Source organism: Mus pahari, chromosome 4 (genome assembly GCF_900095145.1).
Source record: "Mus pahari chromosome 4, PAHARI_EIJ_v1.1, whole genome shotgun sequence".
Lineage (NCBI taxonomy): Eukaryota > Metazoa > Chordata > Mammalia > Rodentia > Muridae > Mus > Mus pahari.
The window spans coordinates 145,315,969-145,341,991 of NC_034593.1; the positions used below are offsets into that span (position 1 = coordinate 145,315,969).

The 26,023-nt window shown below is 37.1% G+C and overlaps 1 protein-coding gene across 15 annotated transcripts in view; it reads right to left on the reverse strand.

Moving 5' to 3' along the window:
* Lrrc7 (leucine rich repeat containing 7) overlaps positions 1-26,023 on the reverse strand; it is a 444,829-nt gene that overhangs the window by 330,527 nt on the left and 88,279 nt on the right. For 14 of the 15 annotated variants that reach the window (XM_021197138.2, XM_029537669.1, XM_021197140.2 and 11 more), the window contains exon 2: positions 17,463-17,560. Coding sequence is in view for 12 of the 15 variants with exons in the window: in XM_029537669.1 (XP_029393529.1) it covers positions 17,463-17,560 (98 nt within the window). In the remaining 3 variants the exon portion in view is untranslated. Of the gene's footprint in view, positions 1-17,462; positions 17,561-26,023 lie in introns of those variants that run through there. The other variant, XM_029537671.1, reaches the window with a different exon arrangement.

Here is a 26,023-nt window from a genome sequence, read left to right on the forward strand (position 1 = left end):
ATATATATATATATATATATATATATATATATATATATATATACACACATGTAATAACAAAGAAGAGTTCAATGCTTGAGAGGAAGGAAGTAGGGGGTATGGACATGGAAGTTACATGGACAGAGGGCAGCTGGAATTGATGTAGATGTAACATTTATATATGAAATTCTCAAAAATTTAAAGCAAAACATAAAATTACCTTTAAGAAAGAATTAGTTTCAATTATCTCTTTTTTCTTTTTCTCTTTTAAAATTCAGTTCATAACAAGTTTACTTAAGAGGTTTTTTTTCTTTCATGTAGAAACATATAAAAAAAGATAAAGGCTTATAAAAAGCTTTAGGGTAACTTTGTGGCCAACACATTCCATGCTAGTTTCCTGGAAGTGGCATCCAGCCAAAGCATTGTGGGTGACAGAATACCAGCTAGAGTGTAGCTGAGTGTAAAGCTTTCTCATTTGTTCTGCACTGATGACATCAAAAGGCAGCAGTAAGGAGTGATGTGCTTTGTGACATGATCTGTGCCACACATCTAACAGACACATAGTGTAACAAATGCTACAAGTGAATACCTCATGACCTCTGAAGAGAGAGAGAGAGAGAGAGAGAGAGAGAGAGAGAGAGAGAGAGAGAGAGAGAGAGCTAACACTATATAATCTTTAGATACCCAAGTGAATGTCTCAACAAGTCACATATATTTTTGGTTTTTAACTTAATAAGGAAGCATTTGTCTATGTCCTGTGCTATCGATGCCCAGACTTGCACAAACTAAAACACAGTGCCTGGATTTTAGACACTTGATGTGAAATGAAATTGAACTTATGACCATGACTTAAAATTATTGATGCAAAGATTTTATGAGTTTTATTTGTATGGAAACAACAATAATTTAAACAATTAAAATATTAGAATGGACTCTTTCCCTTAGCTTGTATGATACCCCAGGTATCATTTGAATCATTTAATACAAGCATCCATTGTGTATTAACTTGAAATGAATTATTTGCATCGTTCTTAAAATCATCCACTGTCATTAAACAGCAACGTTTGATTTAATAAAGCTAGAATTTTCCAAATACACCAGACATCATTTCTTGTTTTCCAAGACTTTTAATTCACAGGAACACTTACATATTCTAGAATTGAAAACAGCCTTGTGCTGGTTGAAGGTTTGATTGTTAATGGATCCATCAGAAACCACCAAGAGACATGAATTCATAAATACATAAGTGGCTTAAAATGCCATCAACTTAATGACTTGCCTTTTTATTTCATGTGGAAGATAAGAGAACAAAATGGAAGTACATACTTTTCTAAATGAAGACGTCTTGTTACTCATTAATTAATTTATTCTGTGAACAGCTATTTGCCATGCACCTTCACATCCAGCTCTGTTCCCAGTGCTGTTGGTATCCATTGGAGCCATAAAGGCATCATTCCTAATTCCTCAGAGCTAAGACTTAACAGCTTATTATTTTGTTAGGAGGTTTTCTGCCCAAGGCTGTATTTGCACTTACAGACTTAGGGACGCTGATACATTTAACACACAGCAGTTTCCTAACTTATAATCTTAGTTTCTTACATGTAGAATTTGACCTGACAATTCAGAGAAGAATTTCTTTGAAACCTGATACTTATCTTTTATCCATCATTTTAAACCACAAGGACAATCTTTTCTATTTCAATTTAGAAAATATCCCAAGCTGAATGCAGAACACTTGATTTTACAGCTACATACGTAGCAGGTAGAGGTACAGGAAACCCAGAGGATGACAGAGACAAACCACAGGGTACAGAAAATTATCAGCTTTAAGCTGCAGAAGAACTGTATGAAATCTTGAAATGGGAAGTTGCTGATTTCAGATCTTTGGGGCTGAATAACAGAAATGGGAATAACATTCAAAAGGGAGTTAACATGAACTGACTTCCTAGACTTTTCTAGATTAATGTGACTTCTGTGCCTGCTTTTTTCTCTCCATCTGGGCTGGAGTAAAGTAGCCAGATGTGCTACTAAGATTTGGCAATAGTTTTCTTCTGCAGTCTTGCTTTGTTCTTATTTGAAGCTGTGAAGCCAACCTCACAAAGGGAGACACTTCCCAGGCTTGATTTTTCTGCCCATTGTGGGGTGAAGGATGTAAAGATGCCAGGTTAGTGTTGTTTCTAGTAGGAAGTCCACACAATACTGGACCCACTGTTTCTTCTCGGAGAAGAGTTCACAAGGCCATTCCCTCCTCTTGACAGAAAAAAAAAAAAGATTTCTCTTTACTGGTATAGTCCCCCATTGGTAGCTCATAATCCTATAGGTAACCCTAAATAAACTTATTGGTTCTCCAACCAAATCCTTTCTTTAGTCTCTTGTTTTTGTCCTGTGTAGCTGAATATAAGGTATTTATTCTCCCCAGGAAAAGACAAATAACTATCATTGGCTGTTAGTTAAGGCACACTTATGGAATGGTACAACAATATTTATTGCATTTCAGGCTTTATTGTACAGAAATTCATATAACCCTTACTACTATTGTCAATGAAGAAACAACACAGAAAGATAGCGTAAATTTCCTTAGTCACAAGGCTTAGCTGTGAGTAAAGATGTCAATCAAATGTAGACACCTTGGTCCAGCTTTGTGTTTCAGCTACTCCCAAAGGCCACGTTCCTACACTAGCATCACAGTGTTACATGAAAGGAGGAATTGTGCGGAAGGATTTGTGGTGTGTTCTCTTATAAATGCAAATCTTACCCCTGCATGGGGTACTATCTTATATTTCTTAAAGCTTTGAGGGATAGGCTTCCACAGGATTTTTCTAAAAACTTGTAGTCTATTTCCTGAACCCCAAATTCTCATGCTTGACTCTCAGAGAGAAGTAGCCCCAGGTTCATAGCGGTCCTAGTACTTGTCAGACTTTATGCATGCCCAGTGTTTTTAAGCAAGTAAGACATGGGTATCACTGCCTATCAGAAGTAGGTCACACCAGGGAGTCAACTCAAGTGGCTCCATGTTTGGTCCTGCTTGATACAACTGTCTGGTGGGACAGATGAAACCTCAGAAATCAACTTGCAGACAAATTCATATTTACAGGGGCAGCCCAAAAAGTGGCAAGGACTTTTTTAGAAGGGAGAGTATGTCCACTGAGGTCAAGTGAGAAGTTCTGCAAGGGAAAAGGTTTAGGGAAGGGGAACATGTCATGCAATTCTGCTTAAGGTAACCATTGTGGCTTATCACAGATGCAGAGCAAAGCCTCTATCAAAGTAAGACTTTCCTGAATCCTTCACCTCTTCTCCAGCTCCCTTCTCCATTTGGTCAAGGAAATCAGAGGAAAAGTGACAAATAATAGGCCTGAGAGGGAAGAGATAAAGCACACATTCTCCTGTCTGAGCCAAACAAGCAAACAGGCATGCATGGGATGAAAAGAAAAGGAAGAAATATCTTAAAATCTAATGAAAACTGAGGGAGAGAAATTTGACTGAGAGAGTCTAATTACAAAATCAAATTTACGGTATTTTAATTAAAGCCACCAGAGGGTTATTTTCTAAGGTTAGCAAATAGAGATATCACCTTTAAACTTAAACAGGAGCCAAAACTCCAGTTGATTCTCCATTGCGCTTTTCAGTGGGGTTGTTTGACATACCATATATGTCTAGTGTAGGAACACAACACAATGATCTGGCTGTGTTATAGGGCTAAGAAGATATGAAAAGTATAAACCAAGATTTCACAACTGAGGAATCTTGAATGGCTGAGAAGCACCTAAAGTAATTTTCAAAGTCCTTAGTGATCAGAGAAATGCAAATCAAAACTACCCTGAGATTCCACCTTACACCAATCAGAATGGCTAAAACCAAAACCACAGGTGACAACACATGTTGGAGAGAATGTGGAGAGAGAGAATCACTCCTACATTGCTGGTGGGATTGCAAACTGGTACAACCACTCTGGAAATCAATCTGGAGTTTCCTCAGGAAATTGGAAATAGATCTACCTGAAGACATAGCTATATTACTCTTGGGCATATACCCAAAAGATGTCCCACCATGCCATGGGGGAACGTGTTCTACTATGTTTTTAGCAGCCCTATTTGTGATAGGCAGAAGCTGGAAACAACCCAGTTGTCCCACTACAGAAGAATGGATACAGAAAACGTGGTTCATTTACACAATGGAATACTACTCAGCTATTAAGAATGAGGACATCCTGAGTTTTTTCAGGCAAATGGATGGAACTATAAATCATTCTGAGTGAGGTAACTCAGACCCCAAAGGACATGCATGGTAAGTAAGTGGATATTAGCCAAAAAAAAAAAAAAAAAAAAAAAAGTACAGAATACCTAAGATACAGTCCACAGAACTCATAAAGGTCAACAAGCTGAAATGTCCAAGAGAGGATGCCTCAGTCTCAATTGGGAGAGAGAAGAAAACAATCACAAATGGGGAAGAAGGGAAGAACCTGGGAAGAAAGTGGATGGTGGGGGGAGGGGAGGAGGATAACCTGGTCTGGTATTAGGTGAAGGAAGAGGACTGAAGCCCTGAGGGCCAGCAGGAAGAATGGAAACAAACAAGCTCAGGAGATATGAGGTTGGGAGGAACCCTCTGGAATTCACCAGAGACCTGGGAGGTAAGAGACTCTCAGGACTCAAAGGGAGGGACCTTAGATGAAATGCCCTACAGTAGGGAGAGGGAACTTATAGAGCCTACTTCCAGCAGGAAGACAGGGCATCAAATGAGGGAGGGTGAGGCTATCGAACAGTTACAACTCTGACCCATAATTGTTCCTGTCTGAAAGAATTACAGGGATGGAAATGGAGAGGAGCCCAAGGAAAAGAAGGTCCAGCGACAGGCCCAAAGAGGGATCCAGATCAAGGGGAGTCCCAAGGCCTGACACTATCACTGAAACTATGGGTCGCTAACAAAAAAGGGATTTAGCATGACCATACTCCAGAAGACCGAACAAGCAGCCAAAGGAATCAAAGATAGATAGTTGTACCCAACAAAGAACAGAAGCAGCTGACCTCTGTTGTTGAATTAGGGAAGGCTGAAAGAAGATGAGGAAGAGGGTGACCCTGTAGGAGGACCAGCAGTCTCAATTAATCTAGACCCCCAAGATAGCTCAAACACTGGACCACCAAACAGGCAGCATACACCAGCTGATACATACAGCAGAGGACTGAGTGTGTGTGTGTGTGTGTGTGTGTGTGTGTGTGTGTGTTGGGGGGGGGCTCTGTGTCCATTCAGAGATCATGCACCTAACCTTCAAGAGACTGGAGGCCCCAGAGAGTTTAGAGGTCAGGTGGGGCTGGAGACATCCACATGGAAACAAGGGGGTGGGGATGAGTTATGGGATGTGGAACAGTTAGAGGGTAGATGGGGGGAAATAAAATATGGAGTGTAAAAAATAAAAATAAATAAATAAATTTTATTAGATATTTACTTTTCTTACATTTCAAATTTTGTACCCTTTTTTGGTTCCCCTACCCCCTGGAAAACTCCCTATCCCCTCCCACCTCCCCCTGCTCACCAACCTATCCACACCTGCTTCCTGGACCTGGCATTCCCCTATACTGGGGCATAGAGCCTTCACAGGATCAAGGGCCTCTTTTCCCATTGATGACCAACCAGGCCATCCTCTGCTACATATGCAGCTGGAGTCATGAGTCCCACCATATGTACTCTTTAGTTGGTGATTTAGTCCCTGGGAGCTCTGGGGGTACTGGTTAGTTCATATTGTTGTTCCTCCTATGGGGCTGATAACCCTTTCAGTTCCTTGGGTGCTTTCTCTAGCTCCTTCACTGTGGACACTTACTGATGAGTGGATATTAGCCCAGAAGTTCAGAATACCCAAGTTAAAATTCACAAACCATATGAAACTCAAAAAGAAGGAAGACCAAAGTGTGGATACTTTGATCCTTCTTCGAAGGGAGAACAAAATACCCATGGAAGGAGTTACAGAGACAAGGTGTGGAACAGAAATGGAAGGAATGACCATCCAGAGACTGCCCCATCTAGGGATCCATTCCATATACAATCACTAAACCCAGACACTTTTGTGGATGCCAACTAGTGCTTGCTGCCAGAAGCCTGTTATAGCTGTCCCTGGAGAGGCTCCACCAGTGCCTGACAAATACAAAGGTGGATCCTCGAAGCTTACCATTGGACCGAGCACAGGGTATCCAATGAAGGAGATAATTAAATAAATTTAAATTTTTGTTTCATTTTTAAAAGTGTTCTCGGGAAGCCAAAATTACAAGGAGGCACAGAAGGAATTTTCTGGTTATGCGAGCCATTTTGTTCATTTAGTATATTAAAACTTTGGATAAGCCTGATTGCTGGGTCAGGGCTTGGACTGTATCTCAGTCCATGTGTTCTGGGGATATATATATATATATCCCTTCGTTCAGAGGAGAATGGTATCAGTATAACAAAACACTTGTTGAAAGGGAGTTGAGCCAGAATTGGAGTCATGGAGTAATTGGGGATTTTCTCTCTGGTTCTTTAAATTCCAGGATGGTATTGTAGGTATCAGTGTTCAGTTCTATCACTGAAGACTAACTCACATGATCCACTACTGCTGTGGGCAGTTACAGGTATGTCAAGGATACTGTTGGAGGGAATAGGATGGTTGCTCATACTTCATATTTAATGGGGAGCCTTTTCTCCCAAACCTGAAAACGTCTCTATTTTCCACAGATGGAAACTCATGGAAGGTTTATTTCTGATCATGCTGAGCTGTTTGAGCATCAATATTCTGTCCCTGCTGGTGAAGCTAGGTGGCTACTGAGCTTTATGGAAGTGTTCATACTACACATGATTTGCTTCCTTCTAAGGCAATAAAACTAACACCCAGTGTGAATTCCCATCACCTTTCAAAGATTAGTGAATCAACACACAAATAAAAAGTGACGGCCAATTCTTTTGGTGAAGAACAGCTTCTTTGTTCTAAATAGAATTAAAAATGCCAAATCATTTATTGAAATTATTACATATCAGAGGCTAAAGGGGGAAAAAGCAAAAGCCCGTGTTTGGATCCCATTGGACTTTGAGAAAGACCAAGTAACAGGCTTGGAGATGAACAGAAGTGAATGAGATGGTCCGTTTTATTTTTGGAACAGAACAATGAAAATAAAGGAAAACTGTTTACTTTGGAGGAAGAGAGAGGTTTCCTTTGGGAAGCATTTACATTTTTATAGTCTGGTTTAGACAGCTATGAAATAGAGAGTAACCTGAAACTTTGGGAAAAACAGTTGTTTAAATAAGTTGATAGACTGGGGTCCGAGGAATCCAAAATAGAGATGTAGAAAGGAAGACACGGAGCACAGAGAAATCTTCAGAAGCCAGAACAGAATTTCTGGAACAGTCTGAAAGGAGATCCCTAGACAGGCAGTCAAGGAAAATATGACAGTGTGGACACAGATAAAAAGCCTACAGTGACATACGGCACCTGGGGAACTGTAGGTTGAAAAACAGTGTGGTAAGAAAAGTCTTGAAAATGTGGACATATTTCACAGGGAAGAGACAGAAAACCAACAAAAATATTCAAGGTATTAGGTGAGTTTCAAAATCATTATTTCTATGGATTACCATGTTGCCTTGCCTAAGGCAGTTCTCAAGAAATTTATGAAACTGGGCAACTCCCCGAAACATAATACTCAGTACCAGAGCCTTCCCACAGGAAGAGAAAGGCCGAGTGACAATAGGTCCTAGCTTTGCTTGGAGTTTGTTAGGAGTAGGATATTTCCTTTGGTGTGGAATCTCTAACATAGAAATATGGCAAGATTACAGTAATGGATGTTTTGGAAGACTTAGAATTTTAAAATGTCAAATCTTTCATTTGGAAGAGCTCATGAGATCAGATTTGTAGAAATAATTTACAAAATATGTTTGGGTTCTAAAAAAATAATAATTTTTTTTTTAATGTTTAATAATAACAAAAAATAATACTAAGTAGTGGTAGGTTAACATTGTTTAAGAAAGGAAGAAGTTAACAGGGGAGCTATTTAAACTAAATTCAGTTCAGAGCTAGTGGTTAAGCAAACAAATATCTCCTATGAAGATTAACATGTCAGCATGACTGAACCTAAGTGCCAGATACTCAGTCAATCTATGTCCTCAATGTTTTCTGAGAGGGTGTTTTGGATATGGTTAACTTGTAATCCAATAGACTTTGCGTAAAACATATTAAGCTTGTTATATAGGTAGGTATGTCAGCTGAAGACTTTAGCAGGAAAAGATTGAGCCATCTCCTGCTAGCAGATATCCTTGAATTTAAATTGCAATACTGGGTTTCAAGACTGGCAGCTTACTGTGCCTAGCAACTTTTACAATGAAGTCAGCTAATTTCTGAAAATAAATTTCTATATGTAGATATCATGTCAGTTCATTTTCTTTTCAAAATCTGGTATCAGATAGACAATGAGGATACATACATAGTTAAATACTTGCAAAATACACACATGTATGTATAAGTGTGTTCTAATTGTCATCTGTGAAATATTTACACTAAAGCTGTTACATAAAAATCTTACCATTTTCATGGCTATCTCATTTAGAAGAATGATAAGGAGGGATAAAATATTGTCAGTTTTTCTTTTGAAAAAAGATACAACAGAATGAAGGTCTGCTACTGAGGAAAGCAGGTTTCTTGAAGGAGTATCCCCGTTTCCTACCAGTCCCCTGGGACACACATTCTGAAATAGGAACATCAGCCTTAGGCCAGGGTCATGGTCACGTTGATTCTGACCAGGGAACTGATAAGAATGGCAGAAGCAGAACAGACTTGAGTTCTACAGCAAAACAGATGACAGTGGCCACTGGGGCTCAAGGATCAGAGACACTAGTTCTTCACACTCTGGAAACAAATTAATATTCATAATACCCATTGCATTCAGAAAAGAAAGGGGGATTTTAAAGTTTTGAAAACATGATATAGAACAGAATAAAACACTAAAAAAAGCTCTGCTAACTTGAGGGTCCAACATTTAAAGTTTCTAAATTTTGCAAAATATGTAAGAGTATCTTAACCTCGAAAAAACCAGAACCAGTGTTTTAGGAAACTATTTCCTAGGCTGTTATAAGCAATCTTTTAGTAGAACTTTCTAGTTAAGTGCATATGCACAGCTCATAGATTCTTAGCAGTCTGTAGACATTATCCTTTCTCCAGGCATCCTCAGCTTCTCTCATTGACATTACTTTCAGTTGTAAATATTGTGACTTTAGTCCACTTTTTTTTTCACAGTATGGATTACCTATGGATTTGTCATAACTTAATGTGTTTTATGTCTGTTTTCTCGTACTTTACCAAGAATATCATTGTTTGTTTATTGGGCTTTAAGTTTTTGTTCATTGTTTATTAATCATTATTCTATAAAAAGCAGAAATAATGGAATATATAATATAATAGCTATATACAATGAGATTCATTAAAACTGTAGTACAACACTGCAATAATTATGAGACTGAGAAGTATAAGTACCTTTGTCTTCAAGATGAAGGCCTGGAGTAGAAAGCAGTGTGGCTGAAAGGCGTAGAGGTCAGAGGCAAAGGTGGAGGGATGTTGTATCTGCTGTTGTCAGAGCAGGGGGCACTGGAGAAAATCAGTGTCCACATGCTCTCAGTGTGACAGCATGAATCCAGCAATTTGGTTCTCTTCAGATCATCAGGATGATGCCCACCCAATGCAGGGAAATGTGGTGTAATTTACTCAGGCTACTTGTGCCAGTGGTAAACTCTTCTGGAAGCACCTTATAGACACATAAAAGTCTTTAGCGAAATATTTAATATCAAGTTGACACATTAGATAGACTTTGTTCACTATGTATCAGAGGCACCAGTGAGGAGAGAGAGGCACATAGACCTTTGGTGCGTGCCGTGTAAATCAATGTAATTGGATCATATCTATAGATTGGTCACATGATGGACATAATTTTAGAAGAAAATAAAACTTGATATGAAGTGTCACTTCATATCACTTTGCTTCAGAGTGCTCTTGGAATAATATTTATAGTGACTCTCTTTTCTGACCCTAGAATGACTCAATGGGAAGAAGGGTCTAGTGTCTAGAGGACAATGGAATGCTTCCTTTACTTGCTATAAGCTTAGCAATGATCCTGAATAGATTGGAAGATTATAATTATGGAGGACCTTAGACATAGAGTCTTTTCTAGACTCCCATCACTGTGTTGCTGCTTGCATCTTAAGAGTCCTTGAAAGCCCATGAGTTAGTGGCTTGATTCTCAGAGAATTAATACTGTGGGGCTGGGGTGGGATGGGAAACTTGGGTCAAATTGTTGGTTTGGGATGACTGGTCTTCAATTAAGGATTAAGAGACGTAGTTTGCTGCTCCTTTCCTTTTATATTTCCTAGCCATTAAATGAACAGGTTTTTTCTAACGACTGTTTCTGTTAAGGTATACAGCTTCTCTATGGTTTTAGAACCATGGGAGCAGTTATTAATGGACTGAAAGTTTTAATTATGATAATCTCAAATAACTTATCTGTCATATTTTTCATAGCAATGATAAGCTGATTTAGACTGCTACATATGAAAAAATAAAAAATTTAAAATTTATATTTCTCTCTCTCTCTCTCTCTCTCTCTTTCTCTCTCTCTCTCTCTCTCTCTCTCTCTCTCTCTCTCTCTCTCTCTCTCTCTCTCTCTCTCTCTCTCNTGTGTGTGTGTGTGTGTGTGTGTGTGTGTGTGTGTGTGTAGGAATATATGCCATTTGTGTGCCCATGCAGACCAGAAAAGGGCATCAAATGCCCTATAGTTGGAATTATAGGTGGGCATGAACTACCTAATACAGGTGCTGGGAATTAAAAGTACGTTCTTTGGGAAAATACTAAGTTTCTTAATTGCTGCAATCTCTCCAGATTCTTACATGACATTTTATGATTCATTTATACACACATAGACATTTAAAGCTAGAATCGTTTCTGACTTTATTTAGGAAGGGAAGGAATTTACTTGATCTTTAAAGTTTAAAGAAGTCCCTACATTAGTATCCATCCCTCTTTTCTTTTAGATAGAGCTGACTTGGTAACGAAGCATTACATAATTCTTTTCTATAAAGAATTCCATTGTCAAAAATCATAAGCATCTCCTCCAATCTGGTCTTTGTAAGTCATAAGAATGACAGCTAATATTTACCTTTCTGGCACTTTCATGAGATTGCCAGTGGAATACAGAAATAATATGTTGGATATCATCAAAGTCCAACTATCCTTTTAGCTATAACTACTGCAGTAGTAATTAAGATGTGCCTTTGATAATTACTCACTGTTTAAAGAGGTGATTATATGTCAAATGTTATGTTTTATACTAGAGATTAAAGGATGCATAAAACATGTCTCTTTCATCTGTAAGCAGCTTATAATAGAGGGGGCTGGAAGAGACATACAGGTGAGAGGATAATTTGTACTGCAGTAAGTACTAGAGGAAGTACCACAAGAACACTCCAGGAACTATGGGAGGTATTACAGGAAGTACCATATGAGCAGCACTGGGATTGTAGGAGCTACTACAGGAAGACTAAGGAAGTACTGAAAAATTTGTCTTGTTCAAAGAGTGTCAGGAACAGAGGGAAAGAGGTTCATCTTCATCCAAGAGAGCAAAAAGGTACTAGAAATGTGGTGATGAAGGAAGAGAATGGAACAAGAAGACACGCTTAAGCTTTGAGAATCATATTTTAACTGATAACAAATCAATCCTTGGCCAAAATGTCTTAGATGAAACTTTCTTGTCAAAGTTTTCTTATCAGTTTTCTGAATTTTACCTATTTCTTTTCAAAGATCCCTTGTTCTTTTTTTTTTTTTTTTCAGTCATGGAAGTCAGTGATTAAAACTCATTCACTGTGAAGATCTATGTGACTGGAGAACTGTACTTCAGGGTATGTCCAGTAACAGTTCAAGTCCAATACAGACAAGTGAGAAGCTAAGTTTAGTTGTGGAAGACTCAAATCGTTAATTATGAAGTGACATTGAGAGACCTTGAAATCAAAATAGAGAGCAAAATGAGTGAGAGGATATGAAAAATGACCTCTACATTAAATGATTTTCAACATCATTTAAAAGTAAAACAAAAATCCCAGGAGAATCTCAAGCTTTGAAGAGGGTATGACAGACATGGGTTTCGATTTGTGGAGTTTGTATTGTTGGAATAGCTAAGATATATTAAGCCAATGTCTGGATCAATGAAGAGATATCAGTTGTGAGTCATATGATTATGGGACTAATTGACAGACACTGTAATGATATGGTCTGTGATGGAAAGAAGACTTCACACTGCTTATAGAAGCTAGTATTTATAGCTGGAAAGAGACGAGTGTGCAGGAGAGTAACCTAAAATATTGGAAGAAAACTAAGAAAGCACTATACTATGGTATGGTATAAGGTGTGGCTGATTTGGAATTATGGAGAAATTCATTTTATGGTTCATGGAGGTTCCTTCTCTACATGTATTCAGAGCACAGGTAGAATGAAGAAGGACCCCCCCTGAGTGGTCCTTTTATGAAGTAATAAATTCCATTTACAATGATTCTCAACTGACCATCAAACCCATCCTCCCTCAGTAATCAGATTTTAACAAATGAACTTTGGAAGAATGTAATTGCTGAGATTATTTAATTTTTTTAAAAGCATTTAAAGTACTTTTGCAAATGGCAAAGTAGAATTCTAAGATTATGCAGTATATGTTACTGCATCTTCTGATTTTTTTAAACATAAACTATTCGTACAAATGCAGAAAACTGTGACCTTCATCTAGATGAGAATATGGCAAAGACACACTATCACTATGGCTTCAATAAAATTATTTTGAATTAACACAAATGGAAATTATCTTGGGTGGTTCTGGATTAATCAGGTGAAAAGGCTGAAACCAGGGGCCAGAGTCTAATTGGGAAAAAGGAGAATAAATGCCCATATTTAGAATGCTATCTGGAACCTAAAGGGTGTTCCTCAGATGGAAGTGAACAAAAAGAAAGGGCAATTGGTTATCAACTCTATGGGAAATAAATTCTACTAGCAGGTTGAAAGAATTTACAAATATATCTATTCCAAACTAAGCTTCTGATAAGACTCAAGCTGACAGCCTAGGACTAAACTCTTGACTCACAATTGAGAGGTAATAAATGACAATTTAAGCCAATGGATTTATTGTAGCTGGTGACATGAAGATGGAAAATCTTCACAGCAGTGTGAAGACATTATTGATGATCTGAGTGGTAGCTGCCCTCATGGACTGACAGGTTGTTCCCCCCTCCAGGCATGTTTGAATGAGCAAGTGTGAAGCAAGCAAATGGGGCCACCACAGATGACTCTTCGGGGGGATCTTTGGAAAAGAACATAAACATGTAATTTTAACTGATTGATGATACAGTTTTAAGGACATATATTTATTTGACTTTTTAAAATGTGGAATAACTTGTCTATGTCTAAAAGTTTGTTTTTACAGAATTAACTTTTTTTTTCTGGATGTCTGCTCAGCCCCACTAGATACAGGACTCCTAGATAAAAATTAATATTTAAAAACTAGCTAAGAACACTATCTGGTGACCCAGTGTAGATCTCAATATTGAAAACACTATATAATATCAGAGATTACAAAAGGTAGCATAAAATATGCCATTTATTAAGACCTTCCACAAAAAGGCCCTGTCATTTTAACAGAGCTCCATATTCCTTTGTTTCTCTAGCAGGTAGATGATTCCCCTGGACCTTCTATGATTCTGCTCTTCTGATGTGACATCTTTCCCTGAAAAGTGAGCAGAAGTTGTGTGTTGGACCCTAGGCTGAACTTGTGGATTCAAGAGGATATAACTATACCAATTTGTCTTAGTCGGGGTTTCTATTCCAGCACAAACCTCATTACCAAGAAGCAATTGGTGAGGAAAGGGTTTATTTAGCTTACAATTCCATACTGCTTTTCATCACCAAGGAAGTCAGGACTGGAACTCAAGCAGGTCAGGAAGCAGAAGCTGATGCAGAGGCCATGGAGGGATGTTCCTTACTGGCTTGCTTCCCCTGGCTTGCTCAGCCTGCTCTCTTATAGAACCCAAGACTACCAGCCCAGCCACCCACAAGGGCCTTTCCCCCTTGATAACTAATTGAGAAAATGCCTTACAGCTGGATTTCATGGAGGCATTTCCTCAACTGAAGCTCCTTTCTCTGTGATAACTCCAGCTCATGTGAAGTTGACACAAAACTAGCCAGTATACCCAGTGTTAGGTGTATTGTCCAATAACATGAATTATAGTCTAGCAGTTGCAAGGTAAGCTTGTTGCTACCTATATGGAACCTTAGTGCACTGCACATTATTTTTTCTGTAAAATGAATAATACGAATTTTCAGGTTTTGGCATTTCATTGTTTTGAAAGTTAGAAGCTCATAAATTTTTAGACAATTTGCATTTTTGATATAAAAATATTCTATTGTTGAGGTTTGATCCTTTGCTATGTATTACAGTGCTAAATGCTGGCCACCAAGAACTGGTTGCCTCCAGGGATGAGAGAATATGCACACAGACCCAAGTGGCACTATGAAACTTGACCTCCAAGTTATCCCTGATTGGTGAATAAAATTGTGTACAGCCTACAGTGGGCAAGAGATAGGTGGACTTTTTGGTTCTTGGGATTGGAATAAGAGGCAGGGACAAAGGAAGAGAGGGATAAAGGAAGTAGGCAAAGATAGAAGTTGCTGTGGGGTAGATAAGTTATGAAAACATGGTCATGAGAGCTGGGCAATTGGAGATAAGAGCAGGCTAGACGGAAAATAGCAAGTTGTGTGGGATTATTGACGGAGAAGTAGATTCTAGTAGCTAAGAGGGTAGATATCTACTCAGCTCTACTGCATTAAAGGCTGATTATAAATATAAATGTTGTATTTCTTTTATTTGGTAACTGAATGATCAAAGGCAGGGTGCAAACCCCAAATTTGAGATTAAATATCTACTACAACTTGCGATTTACCTTAAAGAGAAGATTAATTTGGCATAAAACCATATTAGTAAGCTAAAAGAGACAAAGTTAGAGGGAAGGAAAGAAATTGAGAGGCTGAAAAAAAAAACTTTATATGTCCCAGGTTCTGTGCAACACACTTAATATAAATCTTTATCTTTTCACAATAATCCTGCAGATCATCAAGGCATGGCTCACTATTACTCTTACTTTAGAGAAAATTACACATAGCATACTGCAGCTAGTTATTGTCACAAAAAGACCTTCTCACATGCTGCTAAAGTTAATAAAGTACCACAGTGCTTTGCTACTACTATTAAAAAGATGGTGTCTCTTTCTCAGGAGTTAATGCTTTCCTATCAGAGCTCAGCGGGGACTTCCCATCATATTAACTCAACTCGTGACAACCTGGATATATATATATATATACTTTCTTAGATATATTTGAAGTATATGCAATGAAGCTTATTGCTTATAAGTATGAAATATATCTATTGATAACTCCATCATTAGTCTTGTGTATTTGATGTCTTAATCTCATCTACCATCAATCACTTGCTTAGTTGGTGACTTTCCGGCTTACCCTTGCATCACATTCTCTAATGTGGCTTCTTAAAGTATAGATCACTACTCTTGTCTGAAGAGAGATTTAATTCAGCAAGTTTGGCCACAAGCCTTTGAATCTGCACATCTAATGAGTTCTCAGGTGATTTATCTGCTGTTGGCTTAGATGCCCTAATTTAATTATCACTTATTCAGACAGGAGTTCAAATCTTTCCCAAGACATATGGATGACTGGTTCATTATGTCAGCACTGAGAAGGCTCAGACAAGAGTCCAGTCTGGGCTATCTACTGAGACTTAGTTTCAAAGAACAAAATCAAACAGATAAACAAATTATTTTTCTTATAAAGAACCAGGCACAGGACTTTGGCTTTGTTCTGTGGAATATTTGGCCTGAGTCATGACTGCTGAGTCTTTCTGTGCAGGCAAAAGTAGTTCTTCAGAACATCTAAACAAATATGTAATGCCAATGTTTCCATAAAGTCATATGTACTGAAATAGGCATCAGGATGAATACCATGATAAATTGCAGTTGAGTAACCATTGGCCTACATAATTCGCTAAAAGAGTACTCATGGAAAAAAATCACTATATATTAAACAGCAATTACCTGGGAACAATCTTTCAATGTATCCACATATCTTCTAAGTTTTTAAGTTAAATGTATATAAGCCTATTCCAGAGATTTAGATGATGTGTTTAACCAGAAAAGAGGAGAAATCCCAGTGATTTCTATAAATTCAGTAACAGAGATAATACTTAAAAGCTACGACCTTCATAAGAACTTTTGGCTGAATAGCATCTTTGCTTTCACATTTTTGTTTTTATTGAATATTGTTTATAGGGTTAAGAGACATAAATTCACATGTGAAAGATCAACACTCTATTGAATGACAGAAAAGTTACTGCAAAAAGGTATCTCTTGACGTTACTACACAACACCCAGTGTAAGTGCTTCTCTGGCTGAGTTTGCAGGCAGTGCACGTGATCCTTACACTTTAAAATCCAAATGTAAAGTTAACAATCTACTGTGCTGTCTACGTCTGTGGAGCTCAGCATTAACTTTATAGTTAAGAAATGTAAGTTCTTAAATTTGGACAAAATTCAGATGAATGTTTGTCATAATGGAACATAATTTAGTATGCTGAAAATAACTTCTTGCAAATACCACAAGAAAAGTTAGTATCATGAGTCATCTAACAAATTTCAAATGCGAATAGCATGTCAAAAGTCTCTAACAATCTGTTATATGCTATGGGATATAAATATTTAAATGAAGTCTCTACAGATGACTACACATGCTAATATAAAATAATTTGAGGCTAGATTAAAGTGTCTTTACAGTGTCACTTATAAAATCTATCTTTCAAAACATTTGACTAAATTCCATTAAATCAAACATTTCAGTTTGACAAATGGGTCTGCATTTACCCTCAGGCATTAAATTCTCTAGCAACAGTGTTTTTCAAAGAGTGTGGCATTTTAAGAAAGAAAAAAAAAATGTTCAAAAGAGAGCTGTAGTGCAATGGAAACTGTAAAATGTTGATTTTAAGCACATTTTATAAGATTCTTTACCTCAGGACATTAGTATGTATAACACAGAGTGATTCTGAAAGATTTAGAGACTGTGTGGACTTTTCTGTTCTCATTTAACACAAAATTCAAATGCCACAGGAATTTGTTAAAATATCAGAGGAATAATCTTGGGAAAAGAGCTTGTAGCACTTGTATTTGTAATAATTTAAAAAATCAAGTCAATGTAACATATATTTATTGAATACATCTCCAAATTGCCTGAGCTTTTTAAAGTGAACCTGTCCTTCCTTCCTTCCTTCCTTCCTTCCTTCCTTCCTTCCTTCCTTCCTTCCTTCCTTCCTTTTACTTTCTTGTCTTTTTTCTTTCTTTTTTTGTGCCACTCACCAAAAATCTACCTAGAGCATGTTTAATCTGATTAGATGTACTTACACTCCTCTTCAGGCCTCTTCCGAAGTGCTGCACGAGCCTCCTTATAAGGACTTCTCTGATATTGTGGGGGATTCCTTCCCCGTATTAGGCTCTCCATCCTATAAGAGTAATACAATAGTGTTTTAATACCTGAATTTTGGTTGATAATGGAAATATCATATTGAAGTTTAAATACTGATAAAAGGTTTGTAGCCTACTTTGTACCACTGAGGGTATCTAACAGATGACAAGGGAGTGTGGAGCATGGTAAGTTGGAGAGTGCTTGACCTTTAAAAGTTATATTGATTTAGAATGTTAAAAACAACCGGTGGAACTAGAGAGACAGTTTAGTAATGCCAGTTCTTGCCCTATAAGTACAAGGACTTGAATTCGATCTCCAAAACCTATGTAAAAATGTTGGGTGTGGTGGCATGCTCTTGTAATCTCAGGACCGGGGAAGCAGACAGATCGAGCCTGTGGGCTTGCTGACCAGCCAGCAAAATCTGCTAAACAATTTCAGGACAGCAACCCTGTCTCAAATACACAAAGTAGCTTAAGTAATGACAGCCACACTTTGTCTTCTGGCATCCACATGTATTTGCACATATATGTATGCACGCACACACACACACACACACACACACACACACACACACTACCATGTGGACAATACACAGTCTAGTAAGAGACTGTTAAGAATGAATGTTTTTGTCTTACTCCAAAGTATTTGGAACTAATTAGATTTAGAAGTAGATCTAGAGGATGCTATAACAGTGGTGTCTTCATAGTAGGATCACTGTCCTAAGGCTGAGAGAAAGAACAGAGATCTGTTTCTCTTCCATGCAAGACCAGTGAGAAGACAATCATCAGAAAGAAGGCCTTGTCTCAAAACAAAACTACTTGCACCATGACCTTAGTTTTCTCAGTCTAAAAATCTATGAATTGAACATACCCATCATTTAACCATTATACCTGTGATAATTTATCAGATATTCCAATAAGTCCAAAAGGAAACTATAAAAAAGAGTAATCTCTTCAAAATATAAAAGTTTATAAAAAAAATCTTAGAGAATAGTCTTCAGGGATGGACTTTCTGCTTCTTTCCATGCTACTGGGTGAATATGAAAGGATTTCTTTATTATTATTATTACTATTGTTTTATTATTACTACTACTATTGTTTTATTATTAGTAGTAATAATTATTACCATATATACATATTAATATACTTGTGTACATGTCTATAAAGTATAAGAAAATGTTTCAGAATGTGCAATTATAACTTGAATCTTAGCTTCATTTGAAGATTATTTTAGGTGAGGAATAGTTATTGATCTTGAAATATTGATGGTACTATGGCAGAAACATAAGGGGGACCTGAAGGATTTAAGATACAATTTGCCAGACACTGAAGGAAAGGCCATCCAGAGACTGTCTCACTTGAGGATCCATCCCATATACAGTCATCAAACACAGACATTATTGTGGATGCCAAGAAGTGTAAACTGACAGAAGCCTGATATAACTCTTTTCTGAGAGGCTCTGCCAGAGCCTGACAAATACAGAGGTAGATGCCTGCAGCCAACCACTGGACTGAGCACGGGGTCCCCAGTGGAGGAGTTAGAAAGGACTGAAGTGCTGAAGGCGTTTGTAACCCCTTCATAGGAAGAACAACAATATCAACCAACCAGACACCCCAAAGCTCCCAGGGACTAAACTACCAAACAAAGAATACACATGGAGGGACCCATGGCTCAAGCTGTATATGTAGCAGAGAATGGCCTTGTAGCTCATCAATGGGATGAGAGGCCCTTGGTTCTGTGAAGGCTCGATGCCCCAGTGTAGGGGAATGGGAGAGCCTGGAGGCAGGAGTAGGTAGATGTGTGGGCAAACACCCTCATAGAAGCAGGGGCAGGAGGGATGGGATAGGGAGTTTCACAGGGGAAATCGGGAAAAAGGATGACATTTGAAATGTAAATAAAGAAAATATCCAATAAAAAATTCTTTGATTTTAATATTAAAATATTTTTCACAAAAGATATATAACAAGGATATGTAAATAATTAATATATATGAACAGTTTAATATGTATATATATAATTTCATTATCAACATTACAAGCATTAAGCTTCTATTTTCTTTTTCATGGTCATGATTATAATGGTCAATTTTAATACAAACATATTTCATGATATTATTTCTAAATTGTTTTATCATTGGATTACTAAATAGGAATTTCTTATGTTTTTTAAAATACAGTGTGCTTATTTCTTGGAAGAGAATTCTAACTTTTGCCATGAGGCTTAGATATGAAAATTAAACTTTTTCAGTTTTTCAGTTTTTGACTCTTGAGTGAATTCAGTGTACAATTTTGATAATCTGATTGAGCAAATGTATGGATTTCCATGACAGTCTAATGATAATTTAAGTGAATATTCACCTGTATTTATAAATTTAATATACTAAAATGAAGCAACTACAACCTGCATATGCAATGTCTCCATAGATGTGTATAAGTATTTGTTCTACTGCTGGGCATAGAACAAGGGTCTTAAATGTAGTAGGTAAATAGTCTACCACTGATCTATATCTTGGCCCTTGTATAGTTTTTTTTTTTAATCAGTTTTTCTCATCATAATTAAATCCTTATATGAAAGGAAAAGTTATCCATGTTGGACTATGTGTAAACCAATTTTGAGAAAACTTGTTTTTTTCTTAATATCTGTATTATGTGAGAACAGAGATTCATTTCCACATAACTCTGGTGGGGAATAGATTTCAAGATTTAGGGAGTTTGCACTTGAATAGTTGCAACTGGCATCCAAGTACCTAGCCGCCAGAGGTTGCATTTTGAGCATACCAAACACCTATGTCAGAAGATAGGCAATGTTAGGAGTAAAGCATGGACAAGATGGGGTGGTCTTCATGCCGACTGCTGACTGGGGGCCATCTCTTACAGGATGGCACCAGGAAACCTTGCTCACATAGTCTGTGATCGCTTCAGGTTTTCATCAGTAAAGTGAACTTTTTGTGAAGATCAGATAAATCAGCATAGATGAGGTGGTTTGTGACATACCACAGGACAACAGGGTAGGTAAAGGAATGGTTATGAATAGAAATATTGACAAATAAAAATGAAACTATAAAGTAACACTTTCGTGTCTATTGTGCTAGTAAAAATGTCAGCACTTTCCTTTTTCAGAAAAGAAAAGAAACATTTGGCCTTGTGGCGAAAAATATCTGAGGAAGGAAATGTTTTTGTCATTGTGGAAACAGAAAACACCCACATCCATTGGAGATACCTAAATTAAACTGCTTTGAGATTCCACTTTACCTCAGTCAAAAGGACTACCATAGAAAGACAGACTGTAACAAATTCTGGAGAGATTGTGGGGAAAGGAATCTTTAATCAACATTGGCTGGAGTGCAGACTGGAGAAGTCACTATGGAAATCAGTGTGTGTGTGTGTGTGTGTGTGTGTGTGTGTGTTCCAAAAACTAAAAGTAGAACACCTATATGATCTGGCTATACCATTCCTGGAATAAAGCAATGGGACTCCGAGGTTCCACATCCCACCACAGAGAATGTACACCCATATCATTATTATTCAAAACACCAGAAAATGGAGTCAGACTAGATGACCATAACTGACAAATAGATAATGAAAATACGGTTGATACACTCAATGGAATTTCATTCAGCTGTAAAAAAATAAAATAAAATTTACAGGAAGATGGATGAAACAAATCATACCTCATGTCCTTTCTCTAGTTGTAAATTTTTATGCAAATGTATTCATGTACGAGTGAACAATGATAGTGACTAATAAAGAAAGGACCTGTAGAAGAAGAGAGAAAGGTATGGGACTGGTAGAAGACATGTGATAAGAGAGTGGGCTCAGGAATACTGAGGGCCAGAAGGATATAAACAGGGCCAAGGACAGGAAGATGGGGAAAGAGAATCAAACAAAACCATGTATGTACAAAAAAGAGAAAAATCCATATATAACTGCCAGCTTTCAGAAATAAAAATGTTGATATAGTGTACTTCAGTTAATCAATTCATTTAAGAGAACACAAATAAAAATTTAAGAATATTTGGATGAATAAAATGCCCTGTTATCCACGTCATATTATTTAAAGAGCTAAATACCTTATTATTTTTCAGAGCGGTTAGACATTTCAAAATTTAGAACTGTTCTCTGACCACAGGAATACTACTGAAGCATCTATAATGTCTCACAATTTACCCGTTTCATTCAGTACCCCGTGCAATGTCCAGAAAGAGAATATTTTAAGTGAGTATGCGAAGGCTTAGAGTTTCTCAGTTTCCTACTTATAGCCACATGGGCCGTGGAAGATGTAGCCAGTCATTCCTGGTCTTCACTTTCTGATTTTACCCCATTATCTCATGCCCATGATTATATGGAAATAATATGCCTATTTTTCTATTGAGTAAAGCACCATTTCCTGAGGTAAAATCCTTCATAAACACAAAATTAAAACTAGCTGTATACTGATATATGAACATTTAATGTATAAGCTACTTAACAGATCAAACAGCAATATATAAACAAATGTGATTTTTAATATGTAATAATATTCCATATTATGTTTTGATTATTGTCCTGATGTCACTTGATGTCTGCTTCATTCAGTGACATTTTATCTTCAAGAACTACTGAAAAGTTAACTGGAGCCAAAGAAATTTCCTATAAATTATGTACATCACATAGCCACAGAAGCAAACATTGAAAACATTAAGATTCTTTTCATTCTTCAGAATTGTAAATGTTGTGCCCACTGGGAGACATGCAGTCATGTCCACAGCATTATATAACTGACACTCCAGTCTTCTGGAGATCACACTAATATTTATGCAAACTCTTCAACCAGTACAATTTGTGGTACATGGTGTACATTATATGGCCAAACAAAGTTAACAAGGCTGGAACAATGGAACACTCCAGAGCTCTGCAAAGGAGCTGTCTCACCTATTCTTTAGCTTGGTATGTTATCAGTGAGGTGTGTTAATAGTTCCAGCAGTGAGAGATGAAGTGTGATGACCACAGAGAAAGCAGTTGGTTTAAGTCTCATTGAGAGGTTTGAAAGTGTACCCTACATGTCTCTTTGCTGAGAAGCATGAACATCCATATCATCCATGTAAATTTCAAACAACATGAGTAGTCATTTGTAATATGTAAGCAAAATAAATCTACAACCTGTCTGATGTCTTCCTAAAGCCTGTTTGATGTCTCTACTATAGCCAGATCTCAATCAGCTGAGAACCTTTAAACAACCATCCCTCACTCTGTTCCAAAGCAAAAGATGCTTACTGAAGATGTAGTCAGTGAAGTCAGTTTCTTAAAGATTCTGTTGTGTTTGAGAGCACCTACAAACTTCAAATACATATTTAGAAATGGAAGGAGGAAGTTTAATGCATTTACTTAGTTGATAAAGTCATTTACCAATAAAGAAGTGTGGCACAGGGCCCACAACAAGTCTAGAGTTAGTATGGATTCTATAAGAATGAAGAATAGCCAAAGAAACAGCCAACCCTTGCTGCATTGCCTGGTGATCCATCAGAGGAGCTAGGGATCAATTTGAAAGTCTTGTGATTATCAGAGTAAAGTGACTTCATATATAAATGAATATTATATACTATATGTATTCATTATATGTCATGATCATTTCATTCTGACTAGCCTCCCTCTCAGAGATGCCATCAAATGATTTGCTTATGGTAGCAGAGAGTATTTAGATCCAGGTCTGCCTCCCTTTAATGTGGCTTTTGTTATATAAGTTTCTGAGAGGATAGGAATGCAGGATAGTTGTGCTGGCCATGCACAGACACTGTGGACTTTAAACTGGCTAGTGTCACAGAGGAACTAAAATTGGGATTTACTAATTATTTTAAATCTCAGTTAATTAAAATGGGAATTTCAATAACTACACATAGCCACAGCTTTTCAGATTAGCATGTCTTGAAGCATCTAATCATCACACAAGCACTGAAAATACACACTTAAGTTACTTTTCTATAAATATAATAAAACACCATGACCAAAAGCAACTTGGGAAGGAAAGGCTTTATTTCAGCTTATAGTTCCACATCACAGATCATCTTTGAAGGAAGTCAGGACAGGAGTTCAAGGCAGGAATCTGGAGGTAGGAACTCAAGCAGAGTCTATGGGGGAATTCTTCTTATTGACTTTGTCTTTGTGGCTCATTCAGTTTGCTTTTTTTTTTTGTAGCACCCAGTGCCACCAGCGAAGTGGTAGCACTACCCACAATGAGGTGTATACTTTTATATCAATTATTAACTAAGAAAATGCGTTATAGGTTTGCCCACAGACATGGCTAGGGAGGATCTTTTTATTATGAGATTCTTCCATCGAAAATGACTCTAGCTTGTGTTAAGTTGATATAAAATTAGCCAGTACTATGTAGCTTATGTTTCTATAGCAGTTTCTCCACCTATGAGTTGTGACCCATTTGACAAACCTTTATTTCTAAAAATACTTGCACTATGATTTATAACAGTAGCAAAATTACAAATATGAAATAGCACCAAAAATAATTTTGTAATTGGGGATTACCACAACATGAGGAACTGTATTAAAGGGTCACTGCATTAGACAAGTTGAGAACAACTTTTCTCTAGGTTAAAACTTCAACAGAAATAATCTATAGAAAACTAAACCAATTAGGACTAAGAATGAAATCATAGCATGATTATGCAGATTAAAAGATGATTGTTATAGTTAGAAATAATAGGAGAAAGAGATTTATACCCACATACAGAAAAGGAAAACATAAAGTCAAAGGCATATTGGTAATATACTATGAACATTGATATTTTTTTAATGCCCTTAAACCATCAACTTCCTGGACTTTCAAGTCTCCTTATTTAGCTTTGAATTCGTGGAAGAGTTGAAGGCACAATGGAAATAGCCTTGTTTCATCAGTGGTATCTTTTATTTAAGGACAGTTGAGTCCAACCCATAGCTGTCTGATCACCATATCCTGGGTATGCTCCCAGAGAACACATGTGCAGAGTACAACTGAGTGGCCATGTCGATCCAACATGAACTACAAATGACAGCATAGAAACAATCAGTGCTCAGTTATCTTGGCTAAACATGTTGACTTAACTCATTAGTGAAAAGTTAGAGTTGAAAAGGAATATCACTTTGAGGAGAATGAATTTCTAGAAAAAGTAAAATTCCTACTCCAGAAATACAGGCAAAATGCTGTGGAGCTGAGATGAGTCAGGTTGTCTTGTAAGATAAGAAGATAGTAGTAATAGTAGTAATTTCTCAAAGAAAATAATCAGCAATGGTTTCAGAGAGGAAACTATTTTATATTTCTTTATCATGTACATTGAGAACCAGCAAACATAGTGGTACATTTTCTCCAACTTTAAATTAACCTTTAATTTTAATTTATTTTATTTTTGTTTGTTTGTTATATTGTATGTCCATATGTGCATAAAGGCATGCCAGGTAAACATGCACACATGCAAGTGGAGGCCAGAAGTTAACATTTGAGGTCCTTCTTGATTGCTTATTAAATAAATTTTTGAGACAGGACTTTTCACTGAACCTTGGTTAGGCTAGACAGACTGGCCCATGAACTCCTAGGGTCTATCTGTCCATGTCCTGAATACTATGTGAATATATTTTTACTTCAGTTCTTGGGATTTGACTCAGGTCTTCATGCTTGAGTGTTAGAAATTGAAGTATTCCTTCAGCTCAATTCTTGTCCCACTATAAAAAAAGACAGAGTAGAAAATTGATAGGTACCATTAAATAGTCATGAAAATCTATACCTTTTGTAGAAAAAGAAACCAGTGCCAAAATACGAACAGTATATAATTTTTTCTGCAGACGTTTCAAGCAAATGCATCATGGAAAACCCAAGATGAATGACAGTAACATATATAGCAACAGAGAAAAATCAAGGCCCTCAAAACTCAGCATTTGAGTTTTGCATTAATTCTTCCCCTTCTGTGTTTTAGAAAAGATTTTGTACTTTTTTTGTCCATCTAGGCAGTAGCACTGTATAAAGAAGGCTGCTATCTTTTGTGAATGTGTCTTGTAAACAAATTGGGTAGTACAAGAGATAGCAAGCTTCCCTTAGAGCAGTTTTAGAAATATGCCCAGCAACTAAATCATGAGCGTTTATGAACTTTTCATAATTTAAGTTTCATCTGTGATAATTTAAGTATCATGTTTTGAGCAGTTAGTATTTATGAGTGATATTCCAAAAGTCATCAGAACACAGACTCCTCTCCTGTCATAGAAGCTCCAGTGATATTGCTCTCATGCCTAGCTATCGTGGATCTCCTGTCTTAGGATCCTATGCAAAATGTATCTTGGGTATTCTAAGTTTCTGGACTAATATCCGCTTATCAGTGAGTGCATAGCTAGTGACTTCTTTTGTGATTGGGTTACCTCACTAAGGATGATATCCTCCAGATACATCATTTGCCCAAGAATTTCATAAATTCATTGTTTTTAATAGCTGAGTAGTACTCCATTGTGTAAATGTATCACAGTTTCTGTGTCCATTCCTCTATTGA